This window comes from Sapajus apella, unplaced genomic scaffold (genome assembly GCF_009761245.1).
Source record: "Sapajus apella isolate SASKATOON/1434 unplaced genomic scaffold, GSC_monkey_1.0 scaffold3, whole genome shotgun sequence".
NCBI lineage: Eukaryota > Metazoa > Chordata > Mammalia > Primates > Cebidae > Sapajus > Sapajus apella.
Window position 1 is genome coordinate 36131824 of NW_022436943.1, and position 20460 is coordinate 36152283.

The window sequence follows — 20460 nt, forward strand, 5'->3', positions numbered from 1 at the left end:
TATATAAAAACAAGAAAATATGTACTGGTTACCATTCTTAAATGCTGAAGAAATCATTAACATACCGCTACAAGTTGGCATTACTCCACTCCATGTGCCGTTAATTGTACAAGTCCTGATTCTGGAGCCGTTCAATTCCATCGTGTAGCCTGGCTGGCACATGTAAGAAACATTTTGTCCAACCACATAATCATCTCCATATCTCAGTCCATTGGCTGGTATACCTGGGTCTCCACAACTGATTACTGTCAGTATTGGATTAGAAGAGCAGATGGTTAATGCAGCATGTATTTAATGGAGAGGAGTAGTAAGCATATGGCATACTTAATATATAAACAGGAAAATTAGTTATCATGTTCATTTTTAATCATAAAACATAAGCATATTTAAACCACATACTGGCAATTCCTGATTATGATCAGGTATGCTTATTACAGATTCTACACATATGGTTCAGAAACTGTCATTTAGCCCCGAAAAGGCTAGGCTCCTATGCCATTATGTTGTAGTGAATTTGATGCAGTAACCTCTTCTAACCTTCACTAGAAGATCACAGAGAAAACACCCTGCAGAATCAGATTTCTAACATAGTATTTAAAATCCATATTCCTACATATGGCTACTGAAATATCAAATTTATCAAGCCTGCTGGACTGAAAGCATATTTTCTGCAGTGTCACTCAGAAAGACAAATCCCAAGAAAATTGTCACCATCACTCTGGAATGTGTTTGCTATAAGAATTGCAGATATGTTAGGGGCCATCTTATCCCATGTCCTTGACAAATACGTGATGGTATTTCCAGCCCAAAACAGGGACTGTAGATGTTCTGTTCTGCCCCAAGTCTCCATTAACATATCCAACTCTGACCGTCTCCATGTTTGCATCTAACCTCTAAAAGGAGGTAGGACAACAGTGCAATGTGAACCTCTCTCTACTGATGACACAATGGATGAGCTGGGTGGAGGGTGTCACATTTTCCAGAGCAAGGGTGAAATGGGGAGGTCATGCAGGGCCAGAGACATAAAGTTGTAGGGAGCAAAAGGTCTAGACCCATTCCAAGGACACAAGAAAGAAGGCCACAAGGCAGACTACACATGAGCAGAAGCTCCAAGCCCTCAGCATATGTTTCACTGTCCCACTGGAATTCAATTACAAAATATTAATTTGAAGGTAAAATTATTAAGAACTTTGAGATGGCTATCACAGAGCATTAAACTTTAAGCACGAGACTCTTCTGAGCATGAAGTTCTACAAGTTGTGCTCATCTCATGTCTATGAGTGTGAGAGCATATATAATATTATCATTTCTTTATAATGCCACTCAAAATCTTTCGGAAAGACTTGAGACAGCTTAGAAACACAAATAACAATTTTATTTAAAATGTATTTTGTTTAAATATAAACATAAGATTCAAACATAACGAAGACTATATGTGTCACACAAGTGCTGACTATTTGAAGACACAGGATTTAAGCATAATTTGGGCAGCAAAAGGGCTAAAAGGCTTTCTGGCAGCTAAGAAATGGAAAAGTACAAGTTACACTTTATTTTTTAGAGACAAAAAACATGTTGTATACCTGCTAGTATCTTAGTCTACTAAATCTTTTGGTTCATAAAAGAGTAATTTCTCCAGGTAAATCTGGGTTATTTTCTCTCTCTCTCTCTCTCTCTCTCTGCTACTCTTTCTCTCTTTTTAAAATTCATTTTCCCCAATATTTTGGAGGTCCAGGATTAAAGACTAAGAATGAATTAAGCCATGGAAGACCTTAATGACATCTTAGTTACATTGTATTTATTATGTTACCATTAAGAATTAAGAATGTCACCATTCCTTTCACATTCTATTCTGTTGATTCTAAGAAGTTTAAAGATTATGAATAATGGACTTTAAATTAAAGAATATCATTCAGGGCATTCTACCTCATAACTCTTGGAGCCCTTAAGACAGTTTGATTAGATTAAACACTTTGAGTGTTTCTATCTCAATCATAATGGAGTTTTATATTCAGGGCTGCTTTTCTTCCTATGATTACTGGGAAGTAAAAAGATTTTTTTTTAAGCATACAATTGAGTTGGATAGAAAATCAAATAATCCTACACATTTACCAACAATAGGTTATCTCTTTTTATAGTTTCAAATTTTACAACCATGTAAAAATGAATATACACCTTAAATTTATTATGTTATTTTATTTTATATTTATAACCAAAATTTTTAATTAGGAAGAGGAAATTAAAGAGAACAACTATAAATTGTTGTTATTTTCTGGGCAGTGCTCTACAGATTGCATTAGAATCTTGGCAAGGGGAAACAGCCAGCCTGGTCATGGGGCACACAAGTTGAGATGCAGCCACCAAAAGAGAGGACAGAGCATTTATTTTACAGAATAAAGAAGAAAGGGTTGTGCATATCATGGCAGCACCATGAATGAAATGCCTGACTACAAAAGCTTTAGAAGGATTTGTTTGGTGACTTCCTAATGAAGCCAAGGCTAGTCAAAGAGGCAGTTTCCAAGAGCAACAGTCTTTGTAAACAGCACCTGCTCTGCAAATCAATTCATTCACTACCAGCTTGTTTTCAGCAACAACCAAAAAAAAAAAAAAAAAAGGCTTTTGGTTTTGTCAGGAAAAACCTTAGAATAATGGCTCGTTAGGGCTTCACCCTAAAATTCAGATATATCATTGCATGACAACAGGGGGTTGTGGTTTATTGCAAGAAAATCTAAGGTCATCAACCTCCTTAAATATACATCTCTCTCATATAAACACACCAATAAACTCCATAAAGGCAGATATTTTGACACTTGTATGCTGTTTTCTTAGAGTCTTGTCTAGTGTATGATTCATCATAAGAGATTAAATATTTATTTGAAGGATAAATAAATGAATGCATATGTAAAGGAATATATAAATGAATGCATATGTAAAGGAATATTTAAATTGTCAGCTCATTCTGGAAAACACATAAATTATTTGTAAGGTCTGAATTTGTTTTGTGGTATATTTCTCTTTCTATATGTAATTGATGCCCCTCTGGCATCATTTACGTTAAATCTAAGTAAGTAATCTCTACACTACAAATAAAACATAATTGCAGTAACTCTAGTCAACCTATGCTGCTTTAAAACTACTTTCTCTTTTAACTTCTTATACAAGGATTATAAATGTGCATTTTAAAATAAAATGAAATCACATTACTTTTTAAACAAACTTTTTAAAATAAAATGAAGTCACCTTACTTTTTTATTCAATATCTAATGGACATTTTTACATGTAACTATTAATACATATAGACATACATAACATTTTAGTAGCATATTAATCCCATGCAATATAATTTATGCAACCAAATCCCTATGGACTGGTGTTTGAGTTATTCCATTATTTTTCTATTACAGACAATGCAGCAATGAACATGCTTGCTTAACATTACACAGGTATTTGCTCCGCCAGGCTTCTAGCTTCAAAACCAGAACAGAATTCTTACTGTAGCAAAAATGAAGTTTCAGAAAGATGGCTAAACCATTCCTCTCATAATGCTTCTGATTTTACATAATATCCATATTCAACAGTTGGTTTCTTCTTTAGATCTCAAAAGGCAGAGTTTCTCTACCTTAACCTTGACACTATTGACATTTTCAGCTAAATAATTCCTGGTTATGTGGGCTGCTCTGTGCATTGTAGAATGTTCTGCAATATATACCTGGCATCTACCCGCCAGATCCAATAGTAACTCCTGCCCCTGCTCTGTGACAATCAAAAATTATCTTCATACATTTCCAAATGTCCCCTGGGAAGCAAAATCCTCTCTAGTTGAGAACCGCTGTGCCAAGGAATAGCTCTCACTTCTTGAGGTGACTTAGAATTTTTTTTAGCTTCACTTCACTCAGTTTTATGCTGGGATACCCCTAGCCCTCTCTTTTGTGAGATGAACCCCATCTTTCTGACCTGTCCTCTATTAGAAAAACATCTTTGAGGATTTTCAGATTTGTGACAAAAATTCAGTAAGGGCATTTCTATAGTGGCTATTTGGAAAATGAAGCATTAGACTCAGTTATCACCTGGCCCTGATTAAATATGGTGTCCTTTGCCCAAAGGAATAAGACTTCCCAGATGCAGGGTATTGGGCACTGGTCATTTTGGAAGCAGAAGTCCAGGCAGTTTTCTAAAAATATCATCCAAGAAAACTAATAAGCACATTTCTCTTTAGACTAGAAAATTAATTCTTACTCCACTTGACAAACCCTGTCTCAGCATTGTTTGTGTCTTCCTCCCAAAACATCATATACATCGTATATACTCTGTATATGATGGACTCTAGGAAACAGAGGTGGAACTGCTTGTTAAATGTTGAAAGCTAAGGATCCCCTTATAATTAATATTCTATAGCATTTTGTACTGACAAAAAATGTATTTTTGAAAAATTAATTGCATACACTTATTATATCTTCTCTCTGTGCATGTTTCTTCACATTTATAATTCCTCTGTCAAAGTATTCATAATATTCAAATGCATGATCTTGATTTCAAGATATAATATTTTACCCACTCAGGAGGCCACTAGCTATTCTGAGGGAACTTCTGCTTCTGCCACTGGAAGTGGGTTTAATAAGGACATGTCTAGAATTACAAACAATGAGTGTTGGGAAAAGGGAAAAGATTTTGCTTGTGAGGCATACTTTTAGAGAGAGATTAGACTTGCAATTTCCCAACTCACATATATTCTGAAGCTGGTTAAATAACAGCAGGTAGAATTTAGGTAAGTAAAAGTGTATGCTTTTACCAATATCTCCACTATGGTCAAGCCTGGGGGATTGGAGACCTTACAATTATTATTAAACCATATTTTTTCCAGAAATGTTTCTAAAATCATGGAAATGAATAAGGCAAATCAAATCACAGCTGACACATCTCCACATGTAATTGGACTAGAGTTTCTAAAACGCAGAGGAGTGTGTGTGTGTGTGTGTTGTTTATTATTGTGAAAATGAGATATTTTCTAAGAAAGTAAGAGGAATTCTGCTTTCCTTAATAATGGAGTAACAATGAAGAATTTGTCTTCCATTTGAAAGAACAACAAAAAAAGGAAAGAGCATATATTTTAAAAAGAAAGATTTCAAAACAATGGACATCAGGCAACAAAGCACAGTGATTCTTGAGTCACGGGAGACAAATTAGATGAATCTCCTGATTGCCCCATCTTACTACCTAAAGAAAATTTCAAGTCTGTGTCCCAGGGAAGAGGAACCTATGCAGAGCCCGGCAGACTCCTTGAGTTAAGAAGATGGATCTGAGAGTCCAGAGAAAACTATGCAGGTAGAGTTTATGGGACACAGTACCAAAGAGGACATTGACAGAGAAATATTTCCAGAGATACAGGAAGAAAACGCCTTAAGTAGTCAGCAGATTTCTGATTAGCTGTGAAGGAAACTGCCCAAGGTATGAGAAAGAAATTACCCCAAAAGATGAGATGTAACAATATCTGGACCTGGTATGGGGCCAGGAATGCCACTGTCATATGAATTCTATACCCAGCAAAAATACATATTTAAAAAGGTGAAGTATAAACATATGCACACAAAGAAAAGCTGGAAACATTATCATTAGTAGAAATGTACCAAAAGACAGTGGAAGAAAAATAATACCTCATGCAAATATGTATCTACACACAAAAAATAGAGCACTTGAAGTAGTAATGATGCACATAAGATTTGTCTTATTATTTAAATCCCTTGAAGAAATAGTTGACTAAAGTTGTTTATCAATGCAGTGTGGTGTTTGTAACATATTACTAAGTAAAATGTTTGATAACAAGAGCATTTTTAATGAGAACCCGGCTCCATTTTGATGCTTCAAGTTCTGCCTCCCTGTTCCCCTTCTACTCCACATCTGGGAAGCTGACAAGAAAGTCTACTTGCTTCCCTCCTTTGGCATCAGCAGGGAAGTTCCAACCATGAAAACCCTGGCACACCCACAGGAACTTTCTTCAAGTTCCTGCCACTAACCACAATAAAAATAAACAAACTATATGTATTAGTACATTTTCACACTGCTGATAATGATATACCTGAGACTGCATAATTTAAAAAGAAAAAGAGGTTTAGGCGATGCTGGGAAAGGCAGCAAAGGAGAAAGGACTTACAGAGTGACTACATAAATTGGTTATGAGTAACATATAAACAAGGAACAACAAACTGTGGAAGGCCATAGGAGGCCTTTGAGGAGGAAGGCCTCTCCACACCTCATGTTCTGGTGAAGGATGACCTAGGCTCTGCTACCATAAACATTGTGCTCAGGGATGTAAGGCCCCTTCATAGCACTATGATGTAGCCAGACTTGTAGGCTCCTTGTAAGGCCCTCATTCTACCAGCTGCACATAGATAACAGACTAAAGATAATCACATGTTCTTGTTTTGTGAAACTCCTGAAACTGCCACTGTTATCAATCTTTAGAAAGAGTGACACACTAGTTCTGGCCCACTGATTCAGTTCCAGCTCAAAGATTCACTCCACCATCACATCACCCGCTCCTACCATCATTCCACCCCTACCCTATAGATCAAAGTAATTGTAACCAACAAATAGTGAGGATGATCAGAGCTCAGGGCCTTCACTTCATTGTCTCCTCCAAAGTAATAAAGTGATGGCCCCCTGGTCCCACTATCTCTCTTAATCTATCTTTTTTCTTTCCTTTGTTGCCACCGAACACAGGGTACCCACAGGTGATGTAGGACTGACTCCCTACAGGCCGGGCATGGTAGTGGCTCATGCCTGTAATGCCAGTACTTTGGGAGGCCAAGGTAGGCAGAACACCTGAGGTCAGGAGTTTGAGACCAGCCTGTCCAACATGGCAAAACCTAGTCTCTACTTAAAATACTAAATTAGCCAGACACGGTGGTGGGTGCCTGTAATCCCAACTACTTGGGAGGCTGTGGCAAGAGAATCACTTGAATCTGGGAGGTGGAAGTCACAGTGAGCCAAGGTTGTGCCATTGCACTCCAGCCTGGGCAAAAAGAGCAAAACTTCATCCAAAAAAAAAAAAAAAAAGAAGAAGAAATTTAATGGACTTACAGTTCCAAGTGGCTAGGGAGGCCTCACAATCATGGCAGAAGGTAGAAAGCACATCTGACATGGTGGCAGGCAAAAAAGAATGAGAACCAAGCAAAAGGGGAAACCCCTTATAAACTCATGAGATCTTGTGAGATTTGTTTACTACCATGAGAACAGTATGGGAGAAACCACCTCCATGATTCAACTATCTCCCACCAGGTGTCTCCCACAAAATGTAGAAATTACAGGAGCTACAATTAAAGATGAGATTTGCTTGGGGACAGAGCCAAATATCATTCCACCCCTGGCCCCTCACAAATCTCATACCCTTACACTTCAAAACTAGTCATGCCTTCCCAACAATCCCCAAAAGTCTTAAATCATTTCAGCATTAATTCAAAAGTCCACAGTCCCAAGTCTCATCTGAGACAAGGCAAGTACTTCTGCCTATGAACCTATAAAATCAGAAGGAAGTTAGTTACTTCCTAAATACAATGGGGGTACAAACATTGGATAAATACAGCTGTTCCAAATGAGAGAAATTGGCCAAAATGAAGGGCTACGGGACCCATGCAAGTCTGAAATCCAGCAGGGCAGTCTAATCTTAAAGCTTCAAAATGATCTCCTTTGACTACATTTCTCACATCCAAGTCACACTGATGCAAGAGATGGGTTCCCAGCATATTGGGCAGATCTGCTTCTGTGGCTTTGCAGGTACAGACTCCCTTTCCCCTGCTTTCATAGGCTGGCATTGAGTGTCTGTGGCTTTTCCAGGCACATGGTGCAACTTGTCAGTGTATCTCTCTTTCTGGGGCCTGAAGGAAAGTGACCCTCTTCTCACAGCTCCACTAGACAGTACCTCAGTGGAGACTCTATGTGGGGGTTCCAATCCCACATTTCCCTTCTGCATTGCCCTAGCAGAGATTCTCCATGGGGACCCCACCCCTGAGTGAACTTCTGCCTGGACATACAGGCATTTCCGTACATCATCTGAAATCTATATTCTCAAGCCTCATCTCTTGACTTCTGTGCACCTGTAGACTCAACACCACATGGAAGTTGCCAAAGCTTGGGGCTTGCATACTTTGAAGACATGACCTGAGCTGTACCTTGACCCCTTTAGCCATGGCTAGAGTGGCTGGCATGCAGGGCGATTATAACAAATCAAAATTCATTGAACCTTTTAATATATTTGTTATTGTTATTGTCTATGTGTCTGTCATCAAAAAGATTCTGGTTCTCAGAGTTATAGAGGGAAAGCACCCATGTCATCCCATAGCATAGATATGGCCTTAATTCAAACCTGACTTAAGCCTGGAGTCCCTAAAGCCAGTAAAGTGGCAATTGCCCTGTGGGAGACTCCCAATACTTAAAATAGTGATTTGAAACTCTCTGGAGGAAGATACCTATAAATATGGACAGAGAAGAGAGGACTGTCCTTCTTCCTGAAGTGTATCTTGTAACTCCACCCACACTAAAAAAAAAAAAAAAAAAAAAAAAAAAAGGCCTGGATACAGGGAGAAGAAATATAAATTTAAAGAAAGATACACAACTGGACTCAATTGAAAATATAAAATTTTCTAGAATAGTTATTTAACAGAAAGATAAAAGAGCACAATGTCCATTAATTATAGACTGGATAAAGAAATTGTGGCACGTATACATCATGGAATACTATGCAGCCATAAAAAAGGATGAGTTCATGTCCTTTGCAGGGACATGGATAAAACTGGAAACCATCATTCTCAGCAAATTTACACAAATATAGAAAACCAAGCACCACATGTTCTCAGTCATAAGTTGGTATTGAACAATGAGAACACACAGACACAGGGAGGGCAACATCACACACTGGGACCTGGAGGATGAGGGGCTAGGGGAGGAATAGCAGCAGGTGGGAGGATTGGGAAGGGATGATATTAGAGAAATACCTAATGTAGATGACGGGATGATGGATGCAGCAAACCACCGCCATGGTATGTGTATACCTATATAACAAACCGCATGATCTACACATGTACCCCAGAACTTAAAGTATAGTTAATAAAATAAAAAAAGAACACATCAGCTATAATAAAAAAAAAAAAGCACTAATTGGCTTTTGCATCTCTACCATATGGGTTTTAAATTAACTTTCACATCTTCTGGTATGTAGTACTTGAAAAATCTTTGTGGCCTTAATAGATGCTGGGCCTCAAATTACAGTTATATGAGGAGATCCCACTGAATTTACAAGGTATACTCTGCACTTTAGGGGAGTTACCAAACATAAAACAGAAGGCAAACATGTATGTCTCACCTTAAATATTGAAACTATTGCTTTGCCTAAATTCCTCATGGTCACAGTACCCATTGGCCTAAAGCATCCAATATGGACACTTTGAATCAATGAATAATAAATTAGCATATTATCTGGCATTTACAATCAGTTTGGTAAAATGGGGCCCTTTGGACCTGTCCTTCTGAGCTCAGCTTAGATTAAAACAAGGTCTACAGTAATTAAGAACCATCAGCTCTTCTGCCATTCCAGACATGGCAGCTCTGCTGGGGGAATGTTTTCTGGGCAGCCACTTGGGCCTCCACAGCCCCCGTCGGGCCTCCCGGGCCAACCTTCACTTCTTCAGGCAGCTCCAGGTGCTCCTAGACCTTCCAACAGTACTTTGGTGGACAAGTTGGAGTCATCTTTCGAGGCTTGCTTTGCGTCTCTGGTGAGTCAGGACTATGTCAGTGGCACTGATCAGGAAGAAATTCGAACTGGTGTTGATCAGTGTATCCAGAAGTTTCTGGATATTGCGAGACAGACAGAGTGTTTTTTCTTACAAAAAAGATTGCAGTTATCTGTCCAGAAACCAGAGCAAGTTATCAAAGAGGATGTCTCAGAACTAAGGAATGAATTACAGCGGAAAGACGCGCTAGTCCAGAAGCACTTGACAAAGCTGAGGCACTGGCAGCAGGTGCTGGAGGACATCAGTGTGCAGCACAAAAAGCCAGCCGACATTCCTCAGGGCTCCTTGGCCTACCTGGAGCAGGCATCTGTCAACATCCCTGCACCTCTGAAGCCAACCTGAGCAAAGGGCAAAGGCACTCGGACTGTGAGTGGGCTGGAGAGTGAGGTTGGACTTGACATTTTGGAAGAATTCTTTGCCAGATAATGAGTTCATTTTAGTTTTATGCTCCCATTGAAAAATTTTCCACTATTTTTACAAGCTGTTACTTTCTTGAGTACATTAAGGGTCTGTAGCTTGGATAAATCAAGTACATTTTTATTTTGTCTTTAGCAAAGTTTTGACTGTGAGTGTGATGACACAGATTCTTTTTTATGGTGGTTTTTCTTGTTTTTAAATTTTTGTATGACTTTTCATTTTTTTTTCATCTTTTTATGTGTGTTTCCTGTAGTTTGATCTAAAGGAAAAAAGCATAATAGCCTAAGAATTAGGAGAAGGGGATTTTAGTTGTAGGCCTTATGATAATTACCCCTCAGTGGTGAGTAGAGAAGTATGTAAATTTGCTCTGTTTTAAGACTTTGAACTACCTCAAGAAGAGGAATCTAACACAATATTTGTAATGTTTCCGGAGCTCTCAGAACGAGGATTTTTTTGTAAATAGGTCAGAAGAGGATTGAACTATCTTGTGTTAGTGTAGTAATCTTACAGTAGGATCCTTAGGTTGATGCTGACCTCCGTTTGGGGTATGTTTGTATTTTATGTGGTGTTTACTTTTTCTTTGATACGGAGGGATGTAGTGGGAACAGTGATACGCTTACATTTATTACATTTTGCAGTAATGAATCCATTTAATGGGGCAGACACTGTTTTCACTAGTCTGACAGTGGGGGTATAGGTGAGCTATAAGAGGCTAAAGCTTGCTGTGATTGTCTATTTCTGTTTTGAGTTTTCTTTGCATGTATCATTTTTGTTTTCTGTTTTGGGAGGGGAAACATTTTCCATTAAGGAAGGTTGTTGCCAGTGGATTTGACTCCGAGGGACTAGAGTGTCATGGTGAGGGTGGAGGGGATGCAGGGTGATCATTGGCTACTGAGCCTCCACAAAGAGCATGTGGCACCTCTGCCTTTGGAAGGATATTTTGCTCTCGTTAGTTTTGCAGGCAACCTTGGATTTGCTGTTGAGTTGCTGTTAAGAAATGGAGACCAGCATTGTTTCTGCCTCTCGTTGGTTAGGTTTTCTGAGTTTTATAGTCTCTTATTAGATCTTATTAGATCACATGTCTTTACCCAAAACAAATGCTTCACTATCTTCTGACTGGCAGTACTCCTGTGGCTCTGTGCCTTGCCTCGTTTTATTTTCTTCAGCCTTGAAGGCCCCTTCCCACATGCACTGACATCCACTCCTGTGCCTGGTCCCTGAAGCCTCCCAGCACCTGTTCTGTTGCATCCCCAAGGCATGGGACTTTGATCTCTTCTGCTGCCCTTGCTAGGTTCTCCCTGGTGGGTTAGAGCTTTGTATCAGTCTCTCTGCCCCTCACAATTATAATTGTGGATTTCTACCTACTCTAATTCAATGATGCTAATGAGAATTAGACATTATTCCCCTTATATAGGGACCATATAGTCTTTATCTTTTTGTTGTGTGTATATATGGTATCTGGCAAATGGATCTGTGATTACCAGCCTGACACCAACAAATCCCCTCAGTTAGGATGTATAGATTAAACAAAGCTTTGAAAAGCTCATATGCTATGACCTCAAGTTTGTTAACCTGATCATCTCATGGTAATTAGAAACTCTGATTGGCAGCTTTATATTTCTTGATTAAAAACCTAAATAAACTGATTAGGTTTTAGGTATTCTTTCAAAGAGGTTCTTGATTAAAAGATTGAGAACTATCCTGTTTGGTGCTTAGTGAAAAGATTTTGAATTACTGTATGTAACAGTTATTGCCATTTCTTTATTAAATTCAGAAGCTTTTTTGCCGAATAAATAAAAATTTTTCAATCTTGAAAAAAAAAAAAAAAAGAACCATCATACAACACCTATTGAAGGAAACAACTATTGTTCCTATGCCTTCACTTTAAATTGTCCAATTTGTTCTATGTTTAAACCCGATAAAAATAAATAGTATGGGGGAATGGATTTCTACAGCCTAAATACCCTGATGCCTCTGATTAAGACCCCCATATCAATATTATTGAAATTGCTGGTTCCTATCAATAACTGGAAAATATTTTGCTATTATATGTTTAGTTAATACGTTCTATTCAGTGCTTATTTCAACAGCTTCCCAAGCATAGTTTGCTTTCACTTTTGAAGAGACACAATATACTTGGGCAACTCAACAGCCCTGTCATGGCACACACACTTTGCATGCAAGATATTAACTACAACTGATTTTCTCCAGGAATACCTGTATGCCATTATTTTGAAGGCACCCTTTTCTAAACAAATTCATTTGGCCCCATTAATCTAGAAAATGCAAATAAAAAGGAGCCCAGAGAAAGAGGGGATCATCTCACCACACACAATACAAGGCCATGCCTTTTCAGTTAATTTTCTGATAATTATTTGGTCAGAAAAAGTATATATACTCTGCCCAAACTGCAATACAAAGGCCCTCCCGCTAGTATTCCCAAGTCTCCTTTGCTACAGAGGCTTTTGCAAGGTCCTCTCGTGATACCTAGAACCTGTGTACACAGTCTAAACCATTTTTTTTTTTTTGAGACAGGGTCTCAGCCTGTCGTCCAGACTGGAGTGCAGTGGCACATTCAGTCTCACTGTATCCTTGATCTCCTAGGCTCAGGTGATCCTTTCATTTCAACTTCTTGAGTACCTGGGACTACAGGTGCACACCACCACACCTGACTAATTTTTGTATATATATATATATCTGTGTATATGTGTGTGTGTGTGTGTGTGTGTGTGTGTGTGTGTGTGTGTGTGTGTGTGTTGAGTTTTTTGGTAGAGACAGGGTTTCTATCATTTTTTCCCAAGCTGGTCTCCAACTCCTGGGCTCAAGGGACCCACCCATGTTAGCCTCCCAAAGTGCTGGTCCTTCTTAATAAAAATAAACAACCATAATTTCCAATGGTTATGCATTATTGTTGGTTAAATGCTATTTATTCTATAAATAAGCATTAATGTGTATAATTTTAAGACTTTTAAACACATTTTTCAAAAATTTCCTCCAGTGTGTAATTTTATTATAATGCAGAATCTCCAAAGTGCTATTTTTAATATACCACGAGAGCAAATCAGCTATCAAAATTCCCTGCAATAGTGCAAGAACCCATAAAGAATCAGTTGCCTTTTAAAAACCAACTTGGTTATTAATATGCATTATACTGACAGAATAGAACTACATCCATTTTATTTTTAATTTTAATTGCAGCTATGTCATAATTGTTCTTAAAATTTTGTTAAATTACATTTATTAGTACTGACTTCCTCTGATCTCTCTTTCCTCTGCCAGTTAATATAGTACCTTGATAAGCCAACTGATTCTTAAAGTCATTAGTGTACACCCTAACCACAATAACTTCTACCATCCTTTATTCTGTAAGACAGTACAAATATTTAATACTTTGCATTGTTTTATTAATTATAAAACACACATAAATATTTACATACTCATAAATACTTTCATATAACTAATGATTTTTAAATATTGAGAAAATACTTACTTGTACAGTTAGGCAAAGCTCCAGACCATGTTCCATTGGCTGTGCACTGTCTAACTGAAGGTCCAGAAAGGATGTATCCCTCCATGCAGGAATAAATGACTGAGCTAGAAAATGTTGTGCCATCAATTCGGAAGACTTTCCCATTGGCTGTTGTTCCTGGGTTACCACACTGCACAGCTGTAAAACAAAGTGTTTAAGAGTACATGTAAAAATAAAGCAATTAGTAATCCTTCCCAAAAAACTAATGACTAGATAAGTCTTCCAAGTTATTCGAAGAAGCAATAAAAATCTCTAAAATAAGCAGTAAAGTATCTAGGTAGTTGAAATTCAAGATGAATGTATGTTGATTTTATTAGCTTAATTACTGGGATGCAAATTATAACATTTTCTTAAGACCTTTTACCAACTTCAGTAAAAACTCTGCAGAGTAAAATAATTATTCAAAGGTATCACAAAAACTTTTAGAGAAGGATTATAAGAATCTATGCCTAAAAAGCAACTCACGTAAAATTGGAAGATATATAACAACGAGTGATGAGATGCAATAGAGATTTGTTACATTTATGTTTCAGAAAAGACAGACATACAATTTATATATTATAAGCATTTATGCATTTTAAAAAATATAAGTATACAACTTTTGTATTGAAATGTATAAATTCTGTTTCTAGACCAAAGAGTACCAAAACTAACCTGAGTAAAAACAAAGTAATTAAATCTTGGTAATATATTCAAGATTACTTATATATTTTTTCAATATATTCTAAACAAAAGTTACAAGCACAAATGACTTTTTGTAATTAACTATTACATATTATGCCTATTTGTCACCGATAATATGTCAACTTTTAAACTATTTGTCTTAAAAACAATAATATATCAAATGTAATGCTGGATTTTATTGTAATATCAGAAGGCATTTTAGTACGTTACAGAAGTGAAGGCTTTTATGAATACAAAATATGATTGTGATTTGAGAAAATGCCATCTACATTGCTTGCTGCATCTTAAGCATATATTTTTGCCTGTCATTTTATAACTGCTGTGTGTGTGTGTGTGTGTATGTATGTGTAGGCAAGAACCTTATTTATTTTACACACATACATAACAATCAAACTCTAGATAATATTTTAAGCATAAGCTATGATATACCAGAAATTTTTACTTTGTTGTTAAGTATAATTACTTTCTTCTAAACGCATTAGTGCCTGCCTAAAATAAAACTTTGATTGTATTTTTTATATATCATGATCCATAGCTTGACTCAAAGCAAGAAAGATTTGAGATAATGTCATCCTCGTTTTAAAATGTCACATAATTTGTATTTTGAAAGAGAGACCTAGGCTTAGTAAAATTTATGCACAACGAAAATCAAGAATTTCCTTACATGGTTTCAAGATACGGCCTAAAAATACTGTTGCTTCTGTTCTCTTGACTTTAATTTCCCCACACCTAACACACAAATTTCTCCTATCCAAACATTTCATTTGAACTAAACACAAGTAAAATTAACTTAAAATGAAACAAGGTAAGTGTGTCATCTATCATGAGCAAAGGCTTAAAACTTGGTGGATACAATGAAGGGAAACAGCAACTACTTTCCTCTGCAATACTGACATCTAGGAGAAAAAGGGCTTATTGTTGCCTGTGAATAAACCTGCATTTACATTTAGTACTAGTCAACCAAACCATCTCTTCTCACAAGACTCATTTCCCAGCAGTCAACTGACATAATCTAATAAAAATGAGAGTTACCCATTTTTTTAGATCCATTAAGCACTTACTATGTCACAGCCACATCTTTTCCAAAATTATTTACTCCTCATAAAAATTCTCTGAGTTAGTGTTAACATCGCCACTATTTCTTAGGAAACTGAGGCACAGAAAGATTAAATAACTTGCCCAATATCACGAACCTAGTTAATAATAGATTTTTCATCTAGTACAAATTTCCAGGAATGATGCTGATAGCACATAATAAAAGCATTGAATCACATTCAGGCTAGGAAATAAGCTGAAATATATTTTTGTTAATTGAATATTTTTGTGATGTTTCTTTAAAGGAAGTATATTTTATGTTTGCCTTTCTTTTGTTGCTAGAGAGAGCTCTTATTTTAAAATCACTGTCTAATTTGTTTCCTTGTATAAAAGTAATAAGTTACCATTTCTAAAATGACAAGAAAATAAAAGTATAAAGAAGAAAGTAAAGATTACTTATAAGTTCACCGCTGAGAAATAGAACCTGATAAAATATTTACATATGCATATATGTATATATGATTATATATTAATATGACTATATTTCAATATTCATTCTAGGCATTGTGCTAGGTACAGAGTATACAACAGTGAAATATTAATTTCACTACCCTTTAGTAATTACCATTGTTCAACACCCGCCTATGAGTGAAAACATGCAGTGTTTGGTTTTCTGTTCTTGCGTCAGTTTGTTGAGAATGATGGTTTCCAGATTCATCCATGTCCCTACAAAGGACACGAACTCAACATTTTTTATGGCTGCATAGTATTCCATGGTGTATATGTGCCACATTTTCCTTGTTCAGTCTATAATTGATGGGCATTTGGGTTGGTTTCAGCTCTTTGCTATTGTAAACAGTGCCGCAATGAACATACATGGACATGTGTCTTTATGATAGAATGATTTATAATCCTTTGGATATATACCCAATAATAGGATTGCTGGGTCAAATGGAATTTCTATTTCTAGGTCCTTAGGAATCATCACATTGTCTCCCACAATGGTTGAACTAATTTACCCTCCCACCAACAGTGTAAAAGTGTTCCTATTTCTCCACATCTTCTCCAGCATCTGTTGTCTCCAGATTTTTTAATGATTGCCATTCTAAGTGGTGTGAGATGGTATCTCAGTGTGGTTTTGATTTGCATTTCTCTAATGACCAGTGATGATGAGCATTTTTTCATAGGTTTGTTGGACTCGTATATGTCTTCTTCTTTTTCTTTTTTTATTGAAACAGAGTCTTGCTCTGTCACCAGGCTGAAGTATAGTGGCACAATCCCGGCTCACTGCAACTTCCGTTTTCCAGTTTCAAGCAATTCTCCTGCCTCAGCCTCCCAAGTAGCTGGAACTACAGGCATGCACCACCACTTTTAGTAGAGAGAGGCTATCACCATATTGGCCGGCATGGTCTCAATCTCTTGACCTCGTGATCTGCCCACCTCGGCCTCCCAAAGTGCTGGGATTACAGGTATATGTCTTCTTATGTCTGTTCATGTCCTTCACATACTTTTGAATGGGTTCGTTTGTTTTTTCCTTGTAAATCTGTTTTAGTTCTTTGTAGATTCTGGATATTAGCCCTTTGTCAGATGGGTAGATTGCAAAACTTTTTTTCCATTCTGTTGGTTGCCCATTCACTCTGATTATTTTTTCTTTTGCTGTACAGAAGCTCTGAAGTTTAATTAGATCCCATTGGTCTATTTTGGTTTTAAAACTTTCTGTAGCGATGTTGTCTCAGGCTGGGTCTTACCCAGGCTAGTTCAAACTCCTGGCCTCAAGTCATCCTCCTGCCTCAGTGTCCCAAATTGTTGGGATTACAGACATGAACCACAACTGGTTCTATTGTAAAGATTTAATTACGTTAACTCTGAGTCAGAACAACAAAAATTTTACTCAAACACCCTAAATGTTATGAATTCTAGTAACTAACAATTGTACTCTACAATAAAAAATCTTAATCATAATTATGTATCTTTCTATATTTTTCCATTTCTATAAACTGGAAGCTAAGACAGACATTGAGGTAATGTAACTGTAAGAACAATCTATTTTTTTCTCTTGTCTCTACAATATAGGTACACTAGTCTCCCTTTATCCACTATTCTCCTTTCCATAGTTTCACTTAGCCATGGTCTAAAAATATTATACGGAAAATTCCAGAAATAATAAATCCATACATGTTAAGTTCTGGGTAGCATGATGAAATATCACAGCATCCCACATGGAAAATGAATCATCCCTTGTCCAGGGTACCCACCCTGTATATGCTATCCACCAGTCAGCCACTTAATATTTTCCTTGGTTATCAGAGTAAAAGATCACAAGAAGAAGGGTGAGTGTGGTCAACATGGTATTTTGAGTGAGAGGCCATATTCACATAACTTTTATTCTAGTATATTGCTATAATTTTTCTATTTTATTATTTTAGTTGTTAATCTCCTACTATGCCTAATTTATACATGAAACTTTATCACAGGTATGTGTGAAAAAATCATAGAATTACAGTGTTTTGTAGTATCTGTGGTTTCAGGCACCCACTAAAAGTCTTGGAACATATCTCCCATGAATAAGGGAGGGACTACCGTAAAGAGGAAAAAATAAATCTTTTTAACATATATATATTACTTTTTAAATCTAAATATTTGCTATGTTGTGAACAATGTTTGTATATAAAAAGGTTTTTGTTTTTTAATTAGGAGTCATAGTTCCCTTAGGAGATGTTGTCAGTATAACAGAAATACAACTTTTATTCCATAGCTGCAGGCAGAGGAAACTAGTAAGGGTAATTTTCCTAGTAGTACTCATTTGGATTTTGATACACACTAAAATCCAGTAGTTCCGATATATTTAATTTCTACTTGAGATTACCTTTGCACTCTGGCTGCCTTCCAGTCCAACTGCCGTTAGCTAAACATGTTCTTTCTTCTGAGCCATGAAGGATATAACCAGTATCACAAGCAAAACGTACAGTACTTTTAGTTCTGAAATCGCTTTTCTGTCTAGAGCCATGGCCGGGAGTACCTGGATCACCGCATGTCCCAGTAGCATCACCTGCAATGCAGTACAATTCAAGTCAACCAATTCCAATAAACATTTATTAAGTTTATCTGGTAGGCCGCCAAGGGACCTGGTAGGCATTTGTTTTTGTGTATGCTGTGTTGTAGCACACATTGAGTAAAATTGCAATTCAAATTTCTCATCTGACTCCAGTCATAAAAAGAAAAGTGTAAATGGAAAAAAAAAAAAAAAAAGAGTTGCAGAGTATAGCATTATTTTCTATATCAATGAATTTGGAGACATTAAATAGGTTAAGGATATTTCATGTTTTTCCAAAATCCAGTTAATAACCAAGCTAATGGAAAATTTATAACTGACAGTACTATTAACTCAAATGACAACAAACTTATAAAACTAAAATTTAAAAAACTGAATTCAGCAATTTGCATTTTTTCTTTTCTGAATTTCCTGATTACAGATCATCTTTTTGTTGTTTTTGTTAAAGTAGAACTGTGGTTTGCTAGGACAGGTAAATATTATAATACAGTTTTGATAATCTAGGATTTCTCCCTCTTATTTTCTCTGCCAATGACCAATGATCAAAGGTGAATGAATTGCATATTCCTCATATATAAAAACATAAAACTAAAATATAAATGGCCAAAATTTAGAAATTCTGATTTAAGTTTCTGATAAGAATTTTGCTCAAGATTAGGCATTTATCTTTTTATTTTAGTGTTAAAACTTTACTTAGTCTTTAGTCATTTTATCATGTCTTAAATAATCCTAATAAAAATTGCGATAGTGTTACTATATATATTGAGAGAGAGAGAAGAGTTGACTACATAAGCATTGAAAATGTTCTTTCCATTTGCCTTTTTTATATGCCTTGTGTATTTGAAATCCTTCATTATATCTCCTTATTTTCATGTGATGTAAAATTAATAACCACACAAAATTTTAAGATCAGCATTTCGCTTTTAAATATCTGTGTACAATTTTATTTCTCGATTTAGTAGCAGTTTCCTAATACACTGTGGTTTGGGAAGATTGAGTCTGTGTGTTTACGTGTATAATCAGTTATCTGAGAGTTAATTTACTATGAATCACTCCAAGATAAGACTTTAATTCTCACAAAATCAGTTTTATAGTTACATTTAAAAATGATAGTTTTTCCAAATCTGTAGATTAAATTTAAAGTTCCAGGCAGTCACTTCATTGGGATTAACCACTACTTAAAAAATTTTGGGTTAATTTATCATTTCACCACTTTTAATTCTAAAGTGAAAATAATGTAAAACAACTTCTAATAAGTCATCAGCATGATCTCCACAGAGATAAAATAATGCAAAGACAATGGCCAATATATAACTATAAACAAGAGGCAGAAAAATATGCACGATATGTAGTTGATGGGTAAAAATAAATAGTATCAACTAGGGAGCCATCATGAATCTAAAACATAAGTGGTATTTTGAAAAAAAGTGGTAACTTAAACATTTATCTCAAAAAAGATTCATCAAATACTTACTCTGTGAACAAATTATTAATTGAAATATCCTTACTATTTCTTTATGCAAAGATAACTCTACTGGGGTTATAAGGATTCAAGAGCTATATGTCACTTATTATTATTAGGATAGATAAATGTATTTAATACAACTAATTAGGTTAGTTCAATTTAAAACATTTTGGACTTTATTTTAAAATTATACCATTAAAGTAATCAATTGCTTAGAAAGTTAAACAGAATTGAACTCTGACAGAAAATCACTGATACAATATTGCCTTCTGTGGAAAATTATATGTGGTATCAGCTAAAATGGGATAGATACTTGAGCTTGAATAGTTTCACCATTTTAATGAACAAAAACGCTTTATACAGTGTAGCATCCTAAAACCATAAATTCTTTAAATTAGCAACACAGGTCAAAACACATACTTGTAATTTATAATGTACGACATCAGTACCCTGCATTTACATTGATTTACACATATTCAGTGATGTGTAAGCAGTGTTT

The 20460-nt window shown here is 36.1% G+C and overlaps 1 protein-coding gene and 1 pseudogene across 7 annotated transcripts in view; one reads left to right on the forward strand and one right to left on the reverse strand.

Annotated features, from left to right (window-relative positions):
- The window catches only part of CSMD3 (CUB and Sushi multiple domains 3), a 1239477-nt gene that overhangs the window by 42503 nt on the left and 1176514 nt on the right, over positions 1–20460 (reverse strand). For all 6 annotated transcript variants that reach the window (XM_032246339.1, XM_032246357.1, XM_032246370.1 and 3 more), the window contains 3 exons: positions 18311–18493; positions 13687–13863; positions 66–245 (listed from right to left, as the gene is read on the reverse strand). In XM_032246339.1, the coding sequence (XP_032102230.1) occupies positions 66–245; positions 13687–13863; positions 18311–18493 (540 nt within the window). The remainder of the gene's footprint in view (positions 1–65; positions 246–13686; positions 13864–18310; positions 18494–20460) is intronic.
- On the forward strand, positions 9582–12004 carry LOC116528891 (annotated as a pseudogene). The gene has a single exon (XR_004259260.1). The product of XR_004259260.1 is annotated as a mediator of RNA polymerase II transcription subunit 28 pseudogene (transcript).